Genomic DNA, 18,170 nt, shown 5'->3' with positions numbered 1-18,170 from the left:
CATGAGTCAAGACATAAAAACTACACACTGCACATGATTGAGGACAAAACAAGTTAACTTAAACAAGCTTATTTTTAATGGATCTGCAAAATTGTTTGAATTTCCAAAGAGAACTTGTGTACCTCCCTCCCGCCCACAGTTACCCAGTGGCAAACGTTACACAATGTTACAGAAACGTCTCCAACCAAAAGAAATCTGCATGCAGGGAAAGAAAAAAAAAAAAAGAAAAAAACAATAACTGAAAGAAAAAGAAAATTCAACCCAAAGAGAAAAAAAAACTAAAATATGAACCGTACAGATAAAAATAAAACATCAATAAACAGGACATACTGTATAATGCCGTTCTCTTGGCTGAAGAAATTCAAACTCTTTAGCTTCAGTTCATCTTCATGATGAAGGTTTGAACTGATAGTATATTAAACTGTGATTTTATTGGGTAGTTGTGGCTCCGCCCACCACACAGCCCCGCCCCTGTCTTCCATATAAGGCACAGGACAAAATAAACCCCCACATACAAAAGGAGCTAGCCACGCCTCTGTCACTTGGTAACAAATAGTAAATGACCAAAAATGATTAGACAACAGAAACCTCACTAAGTGTACAAAATGTTTATCCTACATCTGTCTTTGTTTAATTCTTTTCTTTACTTGGATTTCCTCTGACAGTGAGTGCTGTGGGTGGGTGGGGTTTAAGAGGAGAGAGGGCGTCCAACCGGGTGAGCTCAGGCAAAGGAAATATTAAAAATATTAGCTTGTCTTTTCACAGGGTTTTTTTTTTTTTTTTCTTTCCTTTTTTTCTTAACAACTTTTAAAACAAATGACAAGAAACGTGACTGGATTTCTCTTTTTATCAGAAATAAAAATGATCATCAGATGCAGAGTGGAGGAATATGGTGGGGTGGAGGGGGGGTTAGACGAGTGGTTTATTGTTTTATTCTGATAAAGAGTGTCAGTGTGCAAGAAAACTCATGAGACAGGTTAGAGGGCAAGAGTTAGAGTTAGCAGTTAGAGAGATCGTGTGTGTCTTTGTGTGTTTGTGTGCTTTAGTGTGGGTGAAACAGAGGAGTTGTTCAACTGCAGCACTTGCTCTTCCAGCCTGTGACTCCACCTCCGGTGCTGATGTCGACATTTTCACTGTTTGGCTCTTTTACAGGCGTCTGTCACACAAAACACACACACACAAATAAAAAACATTAAATTAATATCAAAAGACAACAGCAACATCCTCTGGACCTTAAATGTGCTTCAAGCAGGATTTCTTCTGTGTGTACATGTCAGATGAAGGAATTGTGTCACATATATGTGGAGCATTGTTTTTCCCCCTACCTTATCTTTACAATGACATGCGTTTAACAACTCCTACTAATTTACCACACAAGTTTCTCAATAAAACATGCAAACTTTAAGGTGTTCAGACAGGAATTCTTAAGTTCTGAGAGACTAAAAGCCTGTCGCCTGTGTTTATCTGGTTACCACTTTTTTTCCCCTCTCTCTCTCTCTCACTCACACATATATATATATACATATACATTTATATATATGTATCATATTTTGAATGACAGTTTCATTGATTGGCTTTTTGGAGTGGTTGCAATGTGGTACTGGACATGGAACTTTATTGAATATAGACCAGCATATATATAGCTTAGGTTAAAGAATAAAGTTGTATGTAAGCAGATTTTATTTTGTCTGAGTCTCAAAATCTGTTTCTTTATTCAAATGACAAAAAAAAGACAAGCAATGTCCTCGTTGAGGCCACAAACTTCCCATCTTCACATCGTTACTGCAGCTGAACTTGATAAATGTGCATGCTTTAATGTAACTGCAGTACTCCTCTTAAAACATCAATAAATGCACTGTCTATTGTTGCTCATTGTCATTTTATCTAAAGATTATTCCTGCATCAGACAAACCAGGCTAATATGATTGGAAACATCGAAATGTGACTGGAAAAAGATGGATCAAGAAATTAAAGATGCAACTACAGACGCTCAGCATCTCAGTCACACATATTCCACACACCTTTTTGAGGATGTCTTCTGCTAACGTGAGGAAAGCCTTCTCGATGTTGATGTTGGCCTTAGCACTCGTCTCAAAAAACCTAATGCCGTGCTCCCTCGCAATCTGTGGGGAGGAAACAAAGTCAGTCTGATGTCTGAAGAAGATCCAGTCCAAAAATAAAGTTGCTGATCTCCGTGCAGGACAGGGATCAAGTTTCTCTGAGGTATCTCACACCATTCTAGTCAGGTAGGTTTTTAATGCGGAAAAGCAGACGCGTCTCTAATGTTGCTTCATCTGCAGATTGAGGACATGCTCTGAGCTTGCTGCAGTACTACGAACCATAATCTAAATAAAATTGAGGCTCTAATGGAATAAGCAGCATTATTAGTGATAACTACAGTGTGAGAAGGAAAAGCAACAAACATCTAATGATTTTACACGTGGGGAAAGTTAATGAACTCTTCATACAAAAAGATGTTGTGCAGCTGACTAAGTTGTAGGAAAGTGCAAATATATGTAACAATACGATAAACAATGATGAAAGATTAAACTACTGAGACTAAGTATTTATGACCTATTAGTACTGACTGCATGCCTTTATTGTATGCAGAGACAAGCAACAGCAAACTCATGAAACCTAGAAAGCATTAATCTTTATCGTGGATGTTTTGAGCGGAAACAACCTAATCAAAACTAATTGCAACCATTATCCACAGCTCTAATAGCTCATTTAAAACTTTTATGTCTTAAAAATTTCATTGCAGTTTTATTCTGGCATGAATAAACTATTTTTATTAGCATCTACGGCAATAATCTGTCGGTATTCTTATCCTTGAAATGTGAAACAGCAATATGTGCATGTGGTTCGCTGCAGATTTCACCACATGAGGATATTTTCTTAGTTTAATGGCATGATCTGAAGTTGAACAGCAGAAGCAACGAAATACTGATAAACACCCAGGAATGCCACGGCAAATAGGTGGATAAATATGCAGCTCACCTGCTCTCCCCTGGCTTTTGGTACGACCCTCTTGTCCTCCATGTCACACTTGTTGCCTAGCAGCATTCTCTCAACATCCTCGTTTGCGTGCTGAATTTAAAAGAAAAAAAACACACATTTATAAGACAATTAGATAACCTCATGTGGACAACAAGCTTCATCTCAGGCATGGTTCAAATGGGTGTTTTCAGCAGTTTGATAAGACCCTAAGCCCACCGATGACATAGTGCAAGTATGCAGGCAACAAGCCTTTATAAATGCACGTATTGTTTCAAAGGTTTGCATTTGCCACAAGGGGGCAGACTGCCTTGCAACACAAGGACAGGAGTTCAGTACTTTCTAGATCAGACGTGTCGAACTCCAGTCCTCGAGGGCCGGTATCCGGCAGGTTGTTGTTGTTTCCTTCTACAACACAGCTGATTCAAATCAAATGGATCCAGCATCTTCTTGTCAACCTATTTATCAATTTTGGTCCGGTGTGTTGGAGCATGGAGATAAGAAAAACCTGCAGGATAGCGGCCCTGGAGGACTGGAGTTTGACACCCCTGTTCTAGATTTACAAGAGTGAAAAGGACAGCATGTATGGTTAGAATAAGGCAGCGTTGTTTTAGACACTATCCTCCTCCAAAGCACCTGAGTTAGATTATTGAACTTCCTCATCAAGTTCTTGTTAATGAGCCCTTTGTTTCATTCAGGTGTGTTAAAGTAGGGTTGCCTATAAAACATGCAGGGTAGGGGGGCCTGAGGACGGGGATTGAGAAACACTGGGATAAGGAAAGAATAATAAAGACAAAGGGCAACAACCAAGTATCATTTAAGAAGCCATCATCTAGTTTTTTCTTCTTTTCATCTGAATTCCTCAGTTTACCTACAGTCTGCAACATCCTTTTGAACACAGTTGATTTATTTTTTTTAATTTTATCTGTGATTCTTATCTGAACAAGCAAAGACTTTTTGCTGTTGGAAAATTGTGTATGTTGGGATTTATTGTGTATTCTGTGGGGTCATTTGTCAAAAAGAAATGTTGGAAACAAGTGAGAAAACCAGTGAGGGAGGGATGCCTGCACACACCAGCCCACTGCTGATGAAACATGTTGCTACTCGACTCATTCAACGGCATATCCAATCAGTACTGTAGTTGCTACTAATCAGCTGCAATACACATTGATGAGTACATGATACTCAGGTGCGTGCAACAAAATACTTTTCAATAAAGGATGGTGCGACTTCTGCACAGGTGGGTGGGTACTTTTTTCTGTACAGTTACACAATGACCATGCCGTCTCCCATGGACGCTCTGATACTAACATAACTGGTAGGTATGGTAAAACACTGATTTTACCAGTCTAAAAGCCTAATTATGTCAGAAAGTCTGGCCAACCATAATCTTGTGACACATCAAGGCCTGTAAACATACGGTGAAGCGCCGTCCCTTCAGATACTCTGAGTTATAAGTTTGCATCCTAGAAAGTAATGGTAGTTACTAAACTGGTTCTCAATACATCCTGGTCACCAGAGCCCTGAAAGAAAACAGGTTAAAAAAGGGAGAGGATTTAGTCAGCCTGTTTAAAATAAAAACCATTTGCTACTTCTGGTGTAAGAACAACACAAAAGTACTTTACAGTAGCAAAATTCCCTACATCTAATTAGGTTTCTCCGTGGCGTCTACAAGCTTTCATTAAAAATAAATAAATAAATAAATAAATAAAAGGTGCAAGATGAACAAGGCCATGTTCTCAGTTATCAGGAAATCCATTGTGTTCCCTTTCCTCTACATTGTGAGGGTGAGAAATATTACAAGAAAGCCTTCCAGACCAGCCCAGAGCCAGACATCCGAACTCAATCCATTTTACTTTCTGCTCAACACTTTTACACACATTATGTCATAATATTAAAGCATTTTATTACTTATAATGTTTGATACACGCTTGATAAGCTGCAACGGACTGGCACAGTGTATCCATCATGGTGATGTGTAAGGGGTGTACTCTGCCTCTCGCCTGCCAACTGATGGGATCAACTCCAGCTTTCTGAACTGGATTAAGTGGCTGACAAATAGACGGGTTGATAATGATTGATAAGTGATATCTTACTATCACATCATGAAAATAACTGTGGAAGTTCTTATAGGACAATCATTTCTAAGATTTAGAGATAAAAAACAATAAAAAGTGTGTGAAACAAAAAAACAACAGGTGAAGATGAATACAGAAAAATGATCTAGACTGACGTAAAGAGGTGTAGCGCCACAACAAACTGAATAGATCTTAAATCCTGTCTTATAATCACAGTTTTGATTCTTGCTGAAGAATGAGCACATAATTAAATGTGGAATATTGCGACCACACAGGTAAATATTGCTTGTATTGTTCAATAAATGAAAAGAAATCCTGCAGTTTAAACCTTTCTAGGTTTGTCACTGTGTGTGACAACCTTTCACCCACAGCATGAGATGTTATTCCAGTTCTAAACTAAATGCAAACTCTAAAATTGCAAACATACCTTTGTTGTGACTGCAGATACCATGACTTAACTTCAGCTTCTGGTCAGATTCAAGAGGTAAAAACAGATGCCTGTTGGCAGTGCAAACACTGTCTTACAGTGTTTGCACTGCCAACAGGCATCTGTCTCATCTAATGCGATTTACTCCCAGACTCCTGTTTTACAGCTCATTGCACTTAATCTGGCTCCTTACTCATCCTCACTGCCTTCCCCTTAAGTATTTATCACCGTGTCACTGAGACAAACATAAAAAAAGACAATAAACATTGTTAAAAACTTGTCAAGAACTATAAGCCCACATGACTGTCGCAGTGTTTGAGTGGACTGGTTTTGTTTTTTTATTTGGCCTTTGAGCATCTCACCTCATCAATGTTGCGCAGCCATTTGCTGATGTTTTCAAAGCTCTTGGCGTTGGTGATGTCGTAGACCAGCATGATGCCCATAGCTCCTCTGTAGTAGGAGGTGGTGATGGTGTGGAACCGTTCCTGGCCCGCCGTGTCCCTACAAAACAAAAGATGTTTTATGTCTCGACTCACATTTTTTCTTGGATCAATTCCAGCTCTGGACCCAAACAATAAATGGTGGAGAAACTTAAGATTCTCTGAGCATCGCAGCTTATACAACTGGACATGCAATTTATGTCTCCAGATCAAGTTTTCCTCATTCATCTCCAGTATATTTTATAACTGTTATGGTTTTTTAACAGGACTTTAAAAAAAAAAAAAAAAAAAAAAAGGATGAAACATCTGCAGCTCGTACACAAGCGCTTTAACCAGAACTAAGATCTGAACAAATCATACCAGATTTAAAATTTTACACTGGCTTCCAGTCAGTCATGGGATAGATTTTAAAAGCAGACTGATAGTTAACAAATACCAAAACAGTTCAGGTCCAGAAAACATCTGTGAAGTGTTCAGACAATATAAACCAAGCAGAGTTCTGAGATCCAGAGACTCAGGTCAACTAGTCCAGACTCAACATGGAGAAGCAGCATTTAGCTGAAAAACAAGAGGAAGAAACGGCCTGTGGTGATGATGCTTTCAACAAATGTAGACATTTTTAATCCAGGTTAAAAACCTCTCTTTTCCCATGTGTCTAAACATTAAATCTGCATGGTAACCAGTCTTGCTTTTATGAATTTTAATTTAATTTCTGATTTTATTGAGATTGTTTCTATTCCTTATACGATTTTGCAATGCTTTCTTTGTTAATGTAAACTCAACAGTCTTGTAGATAAAATGTGCTTTACAAATGAGCTTACTTTTCCTATCTATCCCCTTGTTTATGGCTGACAGTATACCCATTAGGGCTGTGGTGATATGCTTTCATCCCGATTTGATTCCATTCCAATTTTTTGGGTGCTGATTTGATTTCAATTGTAATTTTCATGATTCTTTGATATTGCTATTTAGATTTGTAGACCAAAATAATATTAATTAAAAAAACAAAATCAATAAAAATAAAAATGGCAATTTTTTTTATCATGGATTATTTTTATTTGGGGAATTTCTTTTTGTAACAAAATTTTAAAAAAAAGAAAAAACGATTTTAAAATTGTAAAGCAAAACATCCCGATATTCAATTCGATTTCTCACCCTAATACTCAACACCTCTGTGACCTTTCCTGAAGAAAATCTATCTGCTGATTAAAGACAAGACCCTGTAAACCGTCATAGATCCTAAACCCATTCTACAGAATATTTTAATGTACAAACAGGTTCAGCTGAAAGTGAAATCCAGTTCATCCCACTTGAACATGTTTTGTCCAGCTCAGAGAATGGCTTGTTCTGATAAATATTTGTTCCAGCTCTCCATCTATGGTTAGAGAGGTGTTGACTTGTATTAACAACACTTTGCTGATGTGAAACTGATGCTGAAGTTTAAATGAGAGAATATCATAAACAGAGTGCAGTGTACTTGATGCTTCAAGGAGAGAGCAACCTGGTTGTGCAAAAAAAAAAAAAAAAAAAAAAAAAGAAAAAAACCCAGCCTCTTCAAAAAATAATGATTTCTTTTGTGCTGCACTGTTATGTTTTAAGACATAAAACCAACCCTTTTTTGTATTACTACTTAGCATAGTCATGTATTCGCCCAATATGTTAGACATGTTTAAACAAAGCACAAAAAAATAAGGAATTTTGCTTTTGGTTCATTATTTCCTTGGCAACAATACTTCTAGCTAAATTTTCTTATCTTGGCGTATTTACTTCCATTTTAAATGGTTCCACTTTTTTTTTTTTTTTTTAAATTAAAAGTAAAATGCATTTGTGGGATGGACAGCAGTTTGTGGGTCACATTCATGAAAAACTTACCAAATCTTGTCTAGCTATACCAAGCCGCTTATTTTGTTAGTGACTCATTTTGGTGTTTTTTATTGGATCGGATGATAAAAGTCTGAAGAAACAAGACATACAATTAAAAAAAAAAACAAACCTCAGTATTCTATTTTATAGTCATTTACCAGACGTTTTTATCCAAAGCGACTTAAATACACACTCATATCCCAATAGGCACATCGGGGGGCAACTTGAGGTTTAGTGTCTTGCCCAGAGACACTTCGGCAAATAGTCAGGGGAAGCCTGGAATCGATCTCCCAACTTTCCAGTTGTTAGACGAGTGGTCTTCCTGCTGATCTCAGTAGCACGTGGAAGATCGGTACACAGCTACAACAGCCATCTCATCTCCACAACTCTCTAGACTGAGATTGCCTTCTTTATCAGTGAGGGAGATGGTGTGGGGCAACATTTCCCTCACCGCCCCACACCGTCGCGCTGCCTTCACAAAAAGCTGTTAGCGTATCGAAGCAGCAATCAGCAGCGTTCTCTGTCTATCCACATCAGGTAAATCTAGCAAGCAGAGCAGACTCCAACTCACTGCTGTAGCAGGCTCGGATGTGCTGCTAATCAGGAGCTAATTTTCTACCTGACTGTCAGCATCTGGGGTACCAGAAGCTAAAAACAGAGGAATAAGCTGCTTGACGGTGATATTTAATAGTTTGTATGTTTCTCGTGGTCATAACCCCCTAAACTCTGCTGTGCATCCCGCAAATGTGTTTTCCTAAAAATGTGGCACCATTATATAGGGGGAAAAAAACAGCCTCTCCAGTCATATAAAATGTGTTGCCAAGAAGGACTGTTGTGACGAAGTAATAAATTGACAAAATAAACTTTGGGAAAAGTTCATTTGTATTGTCATTATTCTAACTTTGTAACCTATGGAGGTCTCGGCCCAAAATAACACCATAAGTTATTTATAAGAGGGCTGAAAACTATCAATATTTTATTAAAACAAACAAAATTTCAGAATGAATGGAGGAAAACAACAAAAATTCATTTATTTTTAAAACGTTTTAACACCACTTAAGTATCATGTTTATTCTTATTAATCAAACCTGAAACAAATGCATTCAAATTTGCTGCGGGTATCTTACATATCTGTCCCAGCATGCACTGCAACAGTGACATTTTACTGTGTGGAAACTTTCTTAGTAAAGGACAGGAAAACACAATAACTGATGGTACTAGGAAAGAGAAAGAAATATGATCTGAGCACAGAAGAGGCCTAATGCCTTAGCAACAGGTGAAAAGGAAAAAGACTGTTTCATCATCACCAGGACAAAAATACAAAGAAACTCATACATAGGTAAGGAAACAATGTTTTGTTTGCAGTTTTTCGTGATCAAATGTATGTGCAACTTTAAAAAACAAAAAAAACAAAAAGATTTTTCCTATCTAAAACAATGTCTCCTGGATGCCTTGTCTGAGCAAAGCACTTGGACAGGAAATGAACACATACCAAGACAGACGCCACATAACAATCACCATCCTCCTCAACACGCTTAAACACCACAACGACTGGATTATTCGTTAAATAGTTTCTCTATAATTGCATGTCAGAACTATAAACCACCATTAAACTCTCTCAGATCTTAAGATGACTCATGCCTGAAATCAAGTCTGAAGAAGAAAAATTGTTGTGTGTGGGTGTGTTTCAGGTGGTGTGGATGTGCAGGTGTCCGTCTTGTAGATAACAGCATGAGATTAGACTTGAATGGATAGACTGTGTCTCCTGAGATAGAAATGTTCAGAGTGATAAAATGTTCCTGTATCGGTTACTGTTTTGTACACTGACCTCAAAACATTTAACCAACATCTGTACTGTGTGTTTGAAGGCATTTGCCCGTTTATTATTTTAACTATTCAGCACTTTTACAAGTCGATGTGTTTACAAAGAAGCAAAACAATTACGACAATCTTTAGTTATAAAATTAAAGTGTTTTTTTTTCTCCTAAAAAGCATAATGACAAAATCTGTACATTTCAGTGAAGAAAATAAGCAGGTCTGCATATACCCAAAGCTTAATATTCACTTAAAAGTTCTGTCTTCTAGACCAGTGTTTTCCAACCACTGTGAGAGATTATCAGGTGTGCCCTGAGAAATTACCCACTTTCACCTAAATGGGTCTAAAAAGCAGATCTGTGTTCATCCAAACAGGCCCCAGTGACAGACAATAAAATTCCATCTTCTTGTGTTAATCAGATTTCGATTCAAGAGGCTTTGACAAGATGGACTTTATATTAATAATATGGACTTTTTTTATTATTGTGATTTTTTTAGTGAAAAAAAGTGTGCCTTGGCTCAAAAAAATCTTGAAAAACACTGTTCTAGCCTTTGTAAACAGCTGCATACATGTCAGATCCAGCTGGAGAAAATCAGCAATAGCGGACTACAAGGACAACCCTGAAGAGGACCTCCTGACGGACAGATGACCATTTCCTGTTCTTGCATACTTCAGGACGTGAGGGAGTTATGTCTAAACATATGTTTCACTGTGATATAATGAGACAGATTGAAGATGCTGCACTGAATTTTCAATGTGTGGTACTTGTTAGCTTGCTCCACTTCTGCTTACAGACACAGGAAAAACCCTGGCTTACCAGATCTGTAGTTTGATCTTCTTTCCTTGTAATTCAACAGTTTTGATCTTGAAGTCTATTCCTGTAAAAAGAAAAAATGTACATATCAGTACAGATAATATCCAAAGCTAAAGCTTACAAACAACGACTTTGGCAGCGCTGAAAGTTTCAGTGAGGGCCAAAGAAAGACATTTAAAAGACGGAAACAGAAAATGAGTGACAAGTTTCCATGAGAGACAATTGTATTATCTCTTCCTGAGTCTGCAGTGTCATGCCAAGGCTTTGAGTGAATCAGCAAGCAGCTGCTGGACCAGCAGTGGGCACAAAAGAACCAGCTTATGGGCGTAAAATAAAGTTAAATAAAGTGGAAAACTCAGAAGCTTACAAGCTGAAAACTTTACATAACCTTTAAAAGTAGTAGAAAGCAAAATGCTTTTAAACTATGGTTGGTACTGTCGGGACAAAACAGGCTCAGAAGTGGGACAGCACACAATTTCACCATAACTTTTCCAAAAGACAGGATTATTTTTCAGTTTTTATGGATTTTAAATTTCCTTTTGGACTTGCAAATGCAACGCTGCATCAATGTTTCCTACTCTCCAGCATACTGGCAGCTAAAGCTTTACCTCGCACATTTGCCCATATTTAATACTGAACGTATGTAATTATCAAACTAAAATAAAGGGGAAAAAAAAAAAAACTTACTTCAAAACAGGCTTGTGAATTGTAACACAAATAACATTAATAGTTGACATGCTTACCCTGGACCCCATTTATAACAGAGCAAGACTAATTTACCCAACAAGCTAAGCAAATACAACAAATTAGATTTGGGCATTTAATCAACTCCCTAATATTAAAAAGAAGGAAAATTGCCAAATATTTGCTGGTTCCAGCTTCCCACATGGAGGACCCTGCAACCGCATTTCCAGTCTGTGTTTAAAGGAGCAACCGGTGGAAATTCATCACTTCTAGATGGCAGGAATTAAAGAAAAACGGCTATGTGAATGGCTTCATCTGGAGAATATGGCATGACGTTGCACACCATTACTTTGTGTTGATCTCCCCCTTGTTTATAAGTCAGTCCGGCTGCACGTTCATGTGAATCGCCACTTCCTCCCTTCCTGTAAGACTACATCCAGCGAGTAATAGCAACAGATATTTTTGGAAGCAAAATCACCTGAGAATTCACCTGAAAACAACCAGGATCCGACATTACCTCTGAAAGAAATAGCTGTCGTTGGCGAAGAAGCTGCCAGATAAAGAAAAGGACCGAACCCAGATAAGCACTGGCCTTGCATTTCCAAAGTGAGAGCACTTTGAGAGCTAAAAGGACTACAATGTCACTCAGAGCTAGCTCTTCTTTTACTGGACAGACGACTAAAAAACAAACATTATACATTGCTTATTTCCTTGCTCAAAATGTTCCACAAAACGGTCATATTTTGTCAAGTGCACTTTGTAGATGTTCAATCACAGACAAGACAAATGAGCAGGTGGTAGCAGAAGTAGAGGGAGATCTGTCACATGGCAGACTTTGTTTTGGTCTAAAAGCAGAGCACAACAGCAAACCTTGCAGTGAAATAATTTTGCTTTTTGCACAATTTGCATAAATAAAAAATGAATAAACCCAGTTTTGTTGGTTGTTAATGTCTGTGAAGAACTGAGACACCCGAGGATGTCACCTTGGGCTTTTGAAATTCATTGCCAGGATTTATAACGGGGTCAATCAAGCTGAATGTTAGAAATAAGAAAACAAGTCACTAATGCATCACCTTTGGCCTCGAGCCATTGCAACTGATGTAGTACTGGTTTGTATAAATTTAACATACTTTTCCATTTAGTTAAAATACTCTAATCAAATCAAACTTTATTTATAAAGCACTTTTTCTACAATAAAATGCAACACAAAGTGCTTTTCATGATATAAAAACAAAGAAAATTCATCGGCCCCTCTCTTCTCACACTTAAAGCATACACACACACACACACACACACACACACACACACACACACACCCAAACAACATCAATTTCCAACACTACTCTTAAACATTACGCATACACCTACCTAGTTATATATTATATATCTAAGGTTATCTTTGCAGTGGTCGACATTCCGGGAAAAGAAAACTTCACTAAAGAGGACAGGAAGTAAGAAACCTCAAAAAGCATTTTCTGCATTAGTAAATACATTACTAATCGTGGTGATGAAGGCTCTGCAGGAGGCCAATTTCATAACCATTTCACCTCTGCCCGACAAGTGTTGTTTTCCGGTTTAATACTGAGCTGTCAGTTGTGCTTTGGTCAGACATTGTGGCTGGTTAAAAAAGTCCAAGAAACAGCTGTGTTTTAGGTGGGGCAGGGCTACAGAATAATGAAGGAACTGCCTGCCAAAGTGTGACTCACTAAATGTTATGTGCACCCCAAGGAAAAGAGAAGAGGGAAGGAAAGATGTTGGACCGAAAGAAGGAAGAGGGAGAAAAGGAATTAATAAAGATGATTTATAGGTTAAGACAACTTTAGAGCTTTAAATCAGGCATTGCAGGGATAAAGCAGAACATGTGTTACTCGTGAGGAGTAAAAAGTCTCTACAGCGTTCTCGACAAGAACTGTTTGCAGAGTAACCACGGTTCGTTCTCTAATAAATGCTAAATTTGCATATTTTACCAAAAGAAACTTTGCTTTTGAAGATCTTTGGCAGAAAGTTCAGCTTTTATTTATTTATTTCTTTATGAAATCCCAAAGGATCTATTATTTTGACTAGGATGAATTTCACTGAACCTATTTTCCAGTGTCAATGCAAAATTTACTTTTTTTTTTTTTTAAATCCGAAATGCAACGCTATTTATACTGAGCTCTCTGCACATCCATTAAGCAAAAGAAAGGGGGGCTGAGAGAAGGGCGCTCAGGATTTTAAAGGATAATGACAGAGGGGGGTTTTCCAGTGGGGGTATTTTGAGATGCAGCTGTGCATCTGTGTCTGTAAAGGTATGAGTCCTGTGTCAAAGAAAAAACACACTCCTGTTTCACGTCCTGGTTCTGCTCTTTCCACTCAGTTTTCTTCCTTGCAGAGTTTCAGGTAGGAATAAATTACTTCTCATTGCAAAGTGGAAGCTTTTTTTTAAAAAGCAACAGGAAGAGGTTTATTAGTATCTCTGTTGATTTTGTTAAAGGTTATCAAAGTAGCTTTACATCACTTAGCCGTTGTCTCCAATTCAGCTCACATGGAAACAGGAAGGAAAAACTTTTAGTCTGCAAAAAAATGATTGTTAGAAACCCGCCATGCTGCGGCATTTAAATCTATTTTTGCACATGTAAAACAAATTCCTGTTCTTTATAATGTTTTGTGTCATTTTTGCTGCTGCTTTTATTCAACCTCATGCAATTACTTCTAACATTTTGTCTTGTAAAAGAGATTTCCATTCTCAGTGTGGCAAATAAAAGCTTTCTTTCTTTACTATTGTTCACAAATCTGGCTGTGTGAAAAGAGAAAGTGTCAAGATAGGAAAGACAACTTTTTCTTTTTTTTTCTTTTTGTGTCTTGTCCAGCATTTAGGCAAGCAGAATGATCGTCTGGATGCTGTGTTCTGCTGAGCAAATTTACTTTGCCAAGGGAAGCTTTATAGGTATAATGATCCCCTTGACTTTCTGAATTTTTATTTTATTTCTATATTTATTTTGCGTTATTGTTTGAATTGTAGAGTTTGTACTGCTGGAGTGGACATGACAGAAGAAAGATGGAAAGAGAAAAAAAAGAGAAAACACCTCAAAGGAAAAGTGAAAGAGATAAAGAGGAGAAAAAAAATATATGAAAGAAAACTTAGAAGTCCTGATAATATCCAATTACAACAGACAACATATTGCAAGCATTCTGAGTTTTACAGCTTTTCACATGGCATGACGCTTTCTTTTAGATACAGATTTAAAACAATGATAAGTGAGAAACTAATACTGTTGTAAGCTTTTCAAGAAAGCTGTTTCACAAGAAAAGTAAACACTTGTCAACATGCTGACATTAGATACATTTAACTGATGATGGAAGTGCACCAAACCCATGTTTTTATTCAAGACCACAAATTGTTCCACTACTTCAGCAAAAAACCAGGTGGGAAAGCACCAAACAAGCAACTCCTGGACTGGTCAAAATGGCAAAAGACAGTTTACATTAAAGTGATGTTGTCATAATGCCACTTAAATAATGGTTGTTTCTCATTTCTTGATATTAATGTCAGAAAATAAAGCATAGAATGACAACAGCCTTTTAGCCGTCACATATTTTACATTTAAAGCGAGGTCTTTTTAACCCTAACCCATGTTTAATTTGAGAAAAGACAAGGAATATCTTGACTACATTTTCTTGTTCTCTTAATGAAAAGGAAAAACATAAAACCTGATGCTGCTGCCAACTTCTGCCAGCAATGACTCACAACCCAACTTGACAGGGAAAGCACCCCCCACTAGGAGCAAAGGTTACTTTTGGTCTTTGACTGCTGAAGAACTTGTTAGTCTGGACAGCTATCTCATTTGCTTCTAAATACCACCGCACATCTTTCCCCTGAAATAGCAGAGACCTGACATGGTGGCATCAGTCAGCTTGGTCCTGTTTTGACAAACATATGTTACGAAAAAGCTGGGGTTGAAATAAAAATCTCAGTCCAAGGATCAAGGCTGTAATGTCCATGCAATGCAAACAGTGAGCTTCACATAGTTCAGCAAAGCTTGTCTCGTGTTTCATTATTACTCAGCACTGGTCTTTAGCAACAGGAGTAAATGGAGACCTCATTTGGGGCATGTGGGGATTTGACATAGTTTAACACTTGACTCATGAATGCATTACGTAAGGCGCATGCATAAAGTATAGAGAGAAAAGGGCTGATGATGCCACCATGGTGGACTGCTTACACTTGTCAGTGGAGCATTTGAGGTAAATATACAAATCAGTTACTTCACTTATCTCTTAGTAGAACTACACAATACATATTTCATGTAACTCCAAAATAATGGGACATGAAAACCAGATGAAATTAAAAAGAACACAGAAGTAATCCAATAATATTTGGAAATATTCATCCAGAAACACTGAGGTAATTTAGTAAAAGTAAGCTACATAAAAAATAACATTTATTTCCAAAAAGCTGAATTAAAAATACAGAAGACTTGAAAAGTAAAACACAATACTTCTATACAAAGTCTTTAAAAGTAACTGAGCAATGTGAAAACACTGCAGTGAAATGTTCTTAATTCCATTCATATAATACTATTATAAATCAAGTTAATGGTCCAACATGCCTGACAGATATTTTTTCTCTTTTTTTTTGGGGGGGGGGGGTATGTGTGGGGGGGGGGGGGGGGTTCTCTGGACTTGATTCAAATCTGACTTTACCCTCTTGATACAAAAACTTTCTCATTCTGATTCAAATGATCAAAGAATTAGTCATACTGCTTCATGTTGTGGCAACAACTCTACAAAACTGGAGAAAACAAATCTGTTTTTGGTTTGCATCATCCTTTCTGTAGCCAAAATATTTTCTAAGAAGTGGCAGTGTGTTTTCTTTTTACATTTTCCCTTATACCTGACTGTTTTGCTGTGCTAAAACAAAGCCTGGGTGTTACTAACCAGCACTATATTCTGGTTTGTGAATAGAAACGGGTAAAAATAAATAAATAAATAAAAAAGATCGTTACATCAAAACAGGTTATGAATAAAGTTTTGTCATGAAAAATGAAAATGGCTTTATTTTTTGTCATTAAAAAGACTTGCCTTTATATTAGAGAGACTATGACAATAACTGGACAACAGCATCAGAAAACATACTTTTCACCTGAAAGACAGTCGAGACTTAAATCATGTCAGAACATGCTGATCTCCAATTTGACACAACATATGTGTTGGTTTGGTATATTGTGTAGAGGTCTTCTGCAAAATACATTACATTTTATAAAAGTGAAAAAACTATCAGCTACAGCACAGATTACTGTGGCAGGAATGATGGTCACTGATGTGAAGAAATCTATCTTAAGAAAAAAAAAAAAACTTTTATTCTCAAATGCATTTTGATCATACCAATTCTGTAATTTTGCATACTTATGGCGTTCTTTTGCTGTGTTGCCAATTCATGTAACAGTACTTTATCTACTTGTGAGCGATCTGTCACTTTGAACAGAGATTCAGACATCGGCTTAAATGTAGATATTCTGACTTGAACAAATACAGACTTCAATATGTCACTTGCATGTAGAGCTGATTTATATAGTTAATGTCAGAGCATCGCGGCCCTGCAGTGCTGCCAACACGTAGTTAGCTTGTTAGCCACTGACATGGCAGCGATGTTTCTGCAACAGATTAAGTTGTTAGCGCCTCGAAACTTAAAAAGAGTTATGTTCGGTTCAAAAAACTAATTTTAAAAAGTCACTAATTTTGATATGAGAGTCGGGTAAAGAGCTCTTAATGTTGTACAATTAGCTTTCAAGTGAACCTATTCAGGCCCGGAGAGACGGTGCATGCCAATAGCATGCTAGTAGCATTAGCATGCTGTTATAGGTTATGGCATTAGCATGCTAATAGCATGCTAGCTAACCGAATATGTCCTGCCTCCCATTTCCAGCTGAAGGTAGTCCAACAGAGTCTCTCAGCTGTCAAACTTCCTCAAATAGAGCTCAACAAAATCAACTCCCAGTTTGCCTGTGTGTTTGGAGATCTTACCTATGGTAGAGATGAAGGTTGTGTTGAAGGCGTCGTCAGAGAAGCGGAACAGCACACACGTCTTCCCCACGCCCGAGTCTCCGATCAGAAGCAGCTTGAACAGCAAGTCGTACGTTTTCTTCGCCATTGAAGCCCAGTATGTGTTCACGCAGAAACTAAAAAAAAAACGATCAACTAGCCCACGTATGTGAAGTTTAAAGCCAGCTCCGCGGCCAACTTGTTTAAGTCCACCTGACTTCTAACACTTCAACAATCTGGGATCTATTGATTAGCTTGGCAAGCTAGTCGGCTAAATAACACCAAAATAAACGTGCCCGTAGATGTTTCCAAGATGTTCAAATTCCCAAGCACGATTGTTTCCTCCCCTTACAACATGAGAACAGAAAGCAAAAAAAAAAAAAAAAATAGTCTCTCCTCCTGTGTGATTCCTCTTTTCCACTTTCTTTTTCTCCCACACAGTCGGGACAAAATGGCTCCTCTCTCTGTCTCTACCCCGACTCACTCTTTCTTCAAGCTGACGGAGAGCTAATTCAGATTCTCCGCACACGCCGACATTCCAGAGCCTTGCCTGGAGCTCGACCGAGAAGAAGGGATAATAAACCAAACATGAACGTGCGTTAAAATCACTGTCTGCTCGGTGTTATTGCTGTTTTTCGGAGGAGATTAGGACCGAAATATAGACGACCGCCGTCGCCTTCGAATGGGAGCCACAACGGCGACACCCTGGTTCCATCGACACGCCTCCTCCCACCCCTTCTGTCAAAAGAAACGCTTTTCATTGGCAGTTGTAGCTGTCGCTCTAAAAATCATTTTAATACGATTGGATGAAATTGTCAAGCATTGCATTGGGGGTTAAGGGGCGTGTCTGAGAGTGACAGAAAGGGCAAATGTTACTGCATGAGTTTTACGGACATTTAGGCGCAAAATTCCCTTTGGTTTTCACTATGATATGCGCCTCGTGATCCAATATGGCAGCTAGTTTCATGCGGATATCAAGCAACGGGGTTGCGCTTAAGTTTTCATGGCAAGTTGGCACTTGTAGCTGTGA

At 37.9% G+C, this 18,170-nt stretch overlaps 1 protein-coding gene and 1 long non-coding RNA gene across 2 annotated transcripts; one reads left to right on the top strand and one right to left on the bottom strand.

Moving 5' to 3' along the window:
• Window positions 1–77: 77 nt before the first annotated feature.
• On the bottom strand, window positions 78–17,836 carry rab10 (RAB10, member RAS oncogene family). Its single transcript, XM_079255412.1, has 6 exons — window positions 17,123–17,836; window positions 10,439–10,499; window positions 5,865–6,003; window positions 3,001–3,090; window positions 2,022–2,123; window positions 78–1,156 (listed from the first exon to the last, which is right to left on the bottom strand). Exons 1-6 carry the CDS (start codon window positions 17,247–17,249, stop codon window positions 1,070–1,072), a joined length of 606 nt encoding a protein of 201 aa, XP_079111538.1. The 5' UTR covers window positions 17,250–17,836; the 3' UTR covers window positions 78–1,069.
• Window positions 13,359–14,731, top strand: LOC306767422. The gene is made up of 3 exons (XR_013771630.1): window positions 13,359–13,498; window positions 13,969–14,045; window positions 14,121–14,731. It is a non-coding gene; the product is annotated as an uncharacterized lncRNA (long non-coding RNA).
• Window positions 17,837–18,170: the final 334 nt, after the last annotated feature.

Source organism: Telmatherina bonti (genome assembly GCF_933228915.1).
Source record: "Telmatherina bonti genome assembly, chromosome: 16".
Taxonomy (NCBI): Eukaryota; Metazoa; Chordata; class Actinopteri; order Atheriniformes; family Telmatherinidae; genus Telmatherina; species Telmatherina bonti.
This window is presented reverse-complemented; position numbering and strand designations above follow the sequence as displayed.

Coding starts and splice junctions, on each gene's coding strand:
- rab10 (XM_079255412.1), bottom strand. CDS start 17,249: ATGGCGAAGAAAACGTACGACTTGCTGTTCAAGCTGCTTCTGATCGGA. Junction 10,500..17,122: donor AACCTTCATCTCTACCATAG/GTAAGATCTCCA, acceptor TTCTTTTTACAG/GAATAGACTTCAAGATCAAA. Junction 6,004..10,438: donor AAGATCAAACTACAGATCTG/GTAAGCCAGGGT, acceptor TTTGTTTTGTAG/GGACACGGCGGGCCAGGAAC.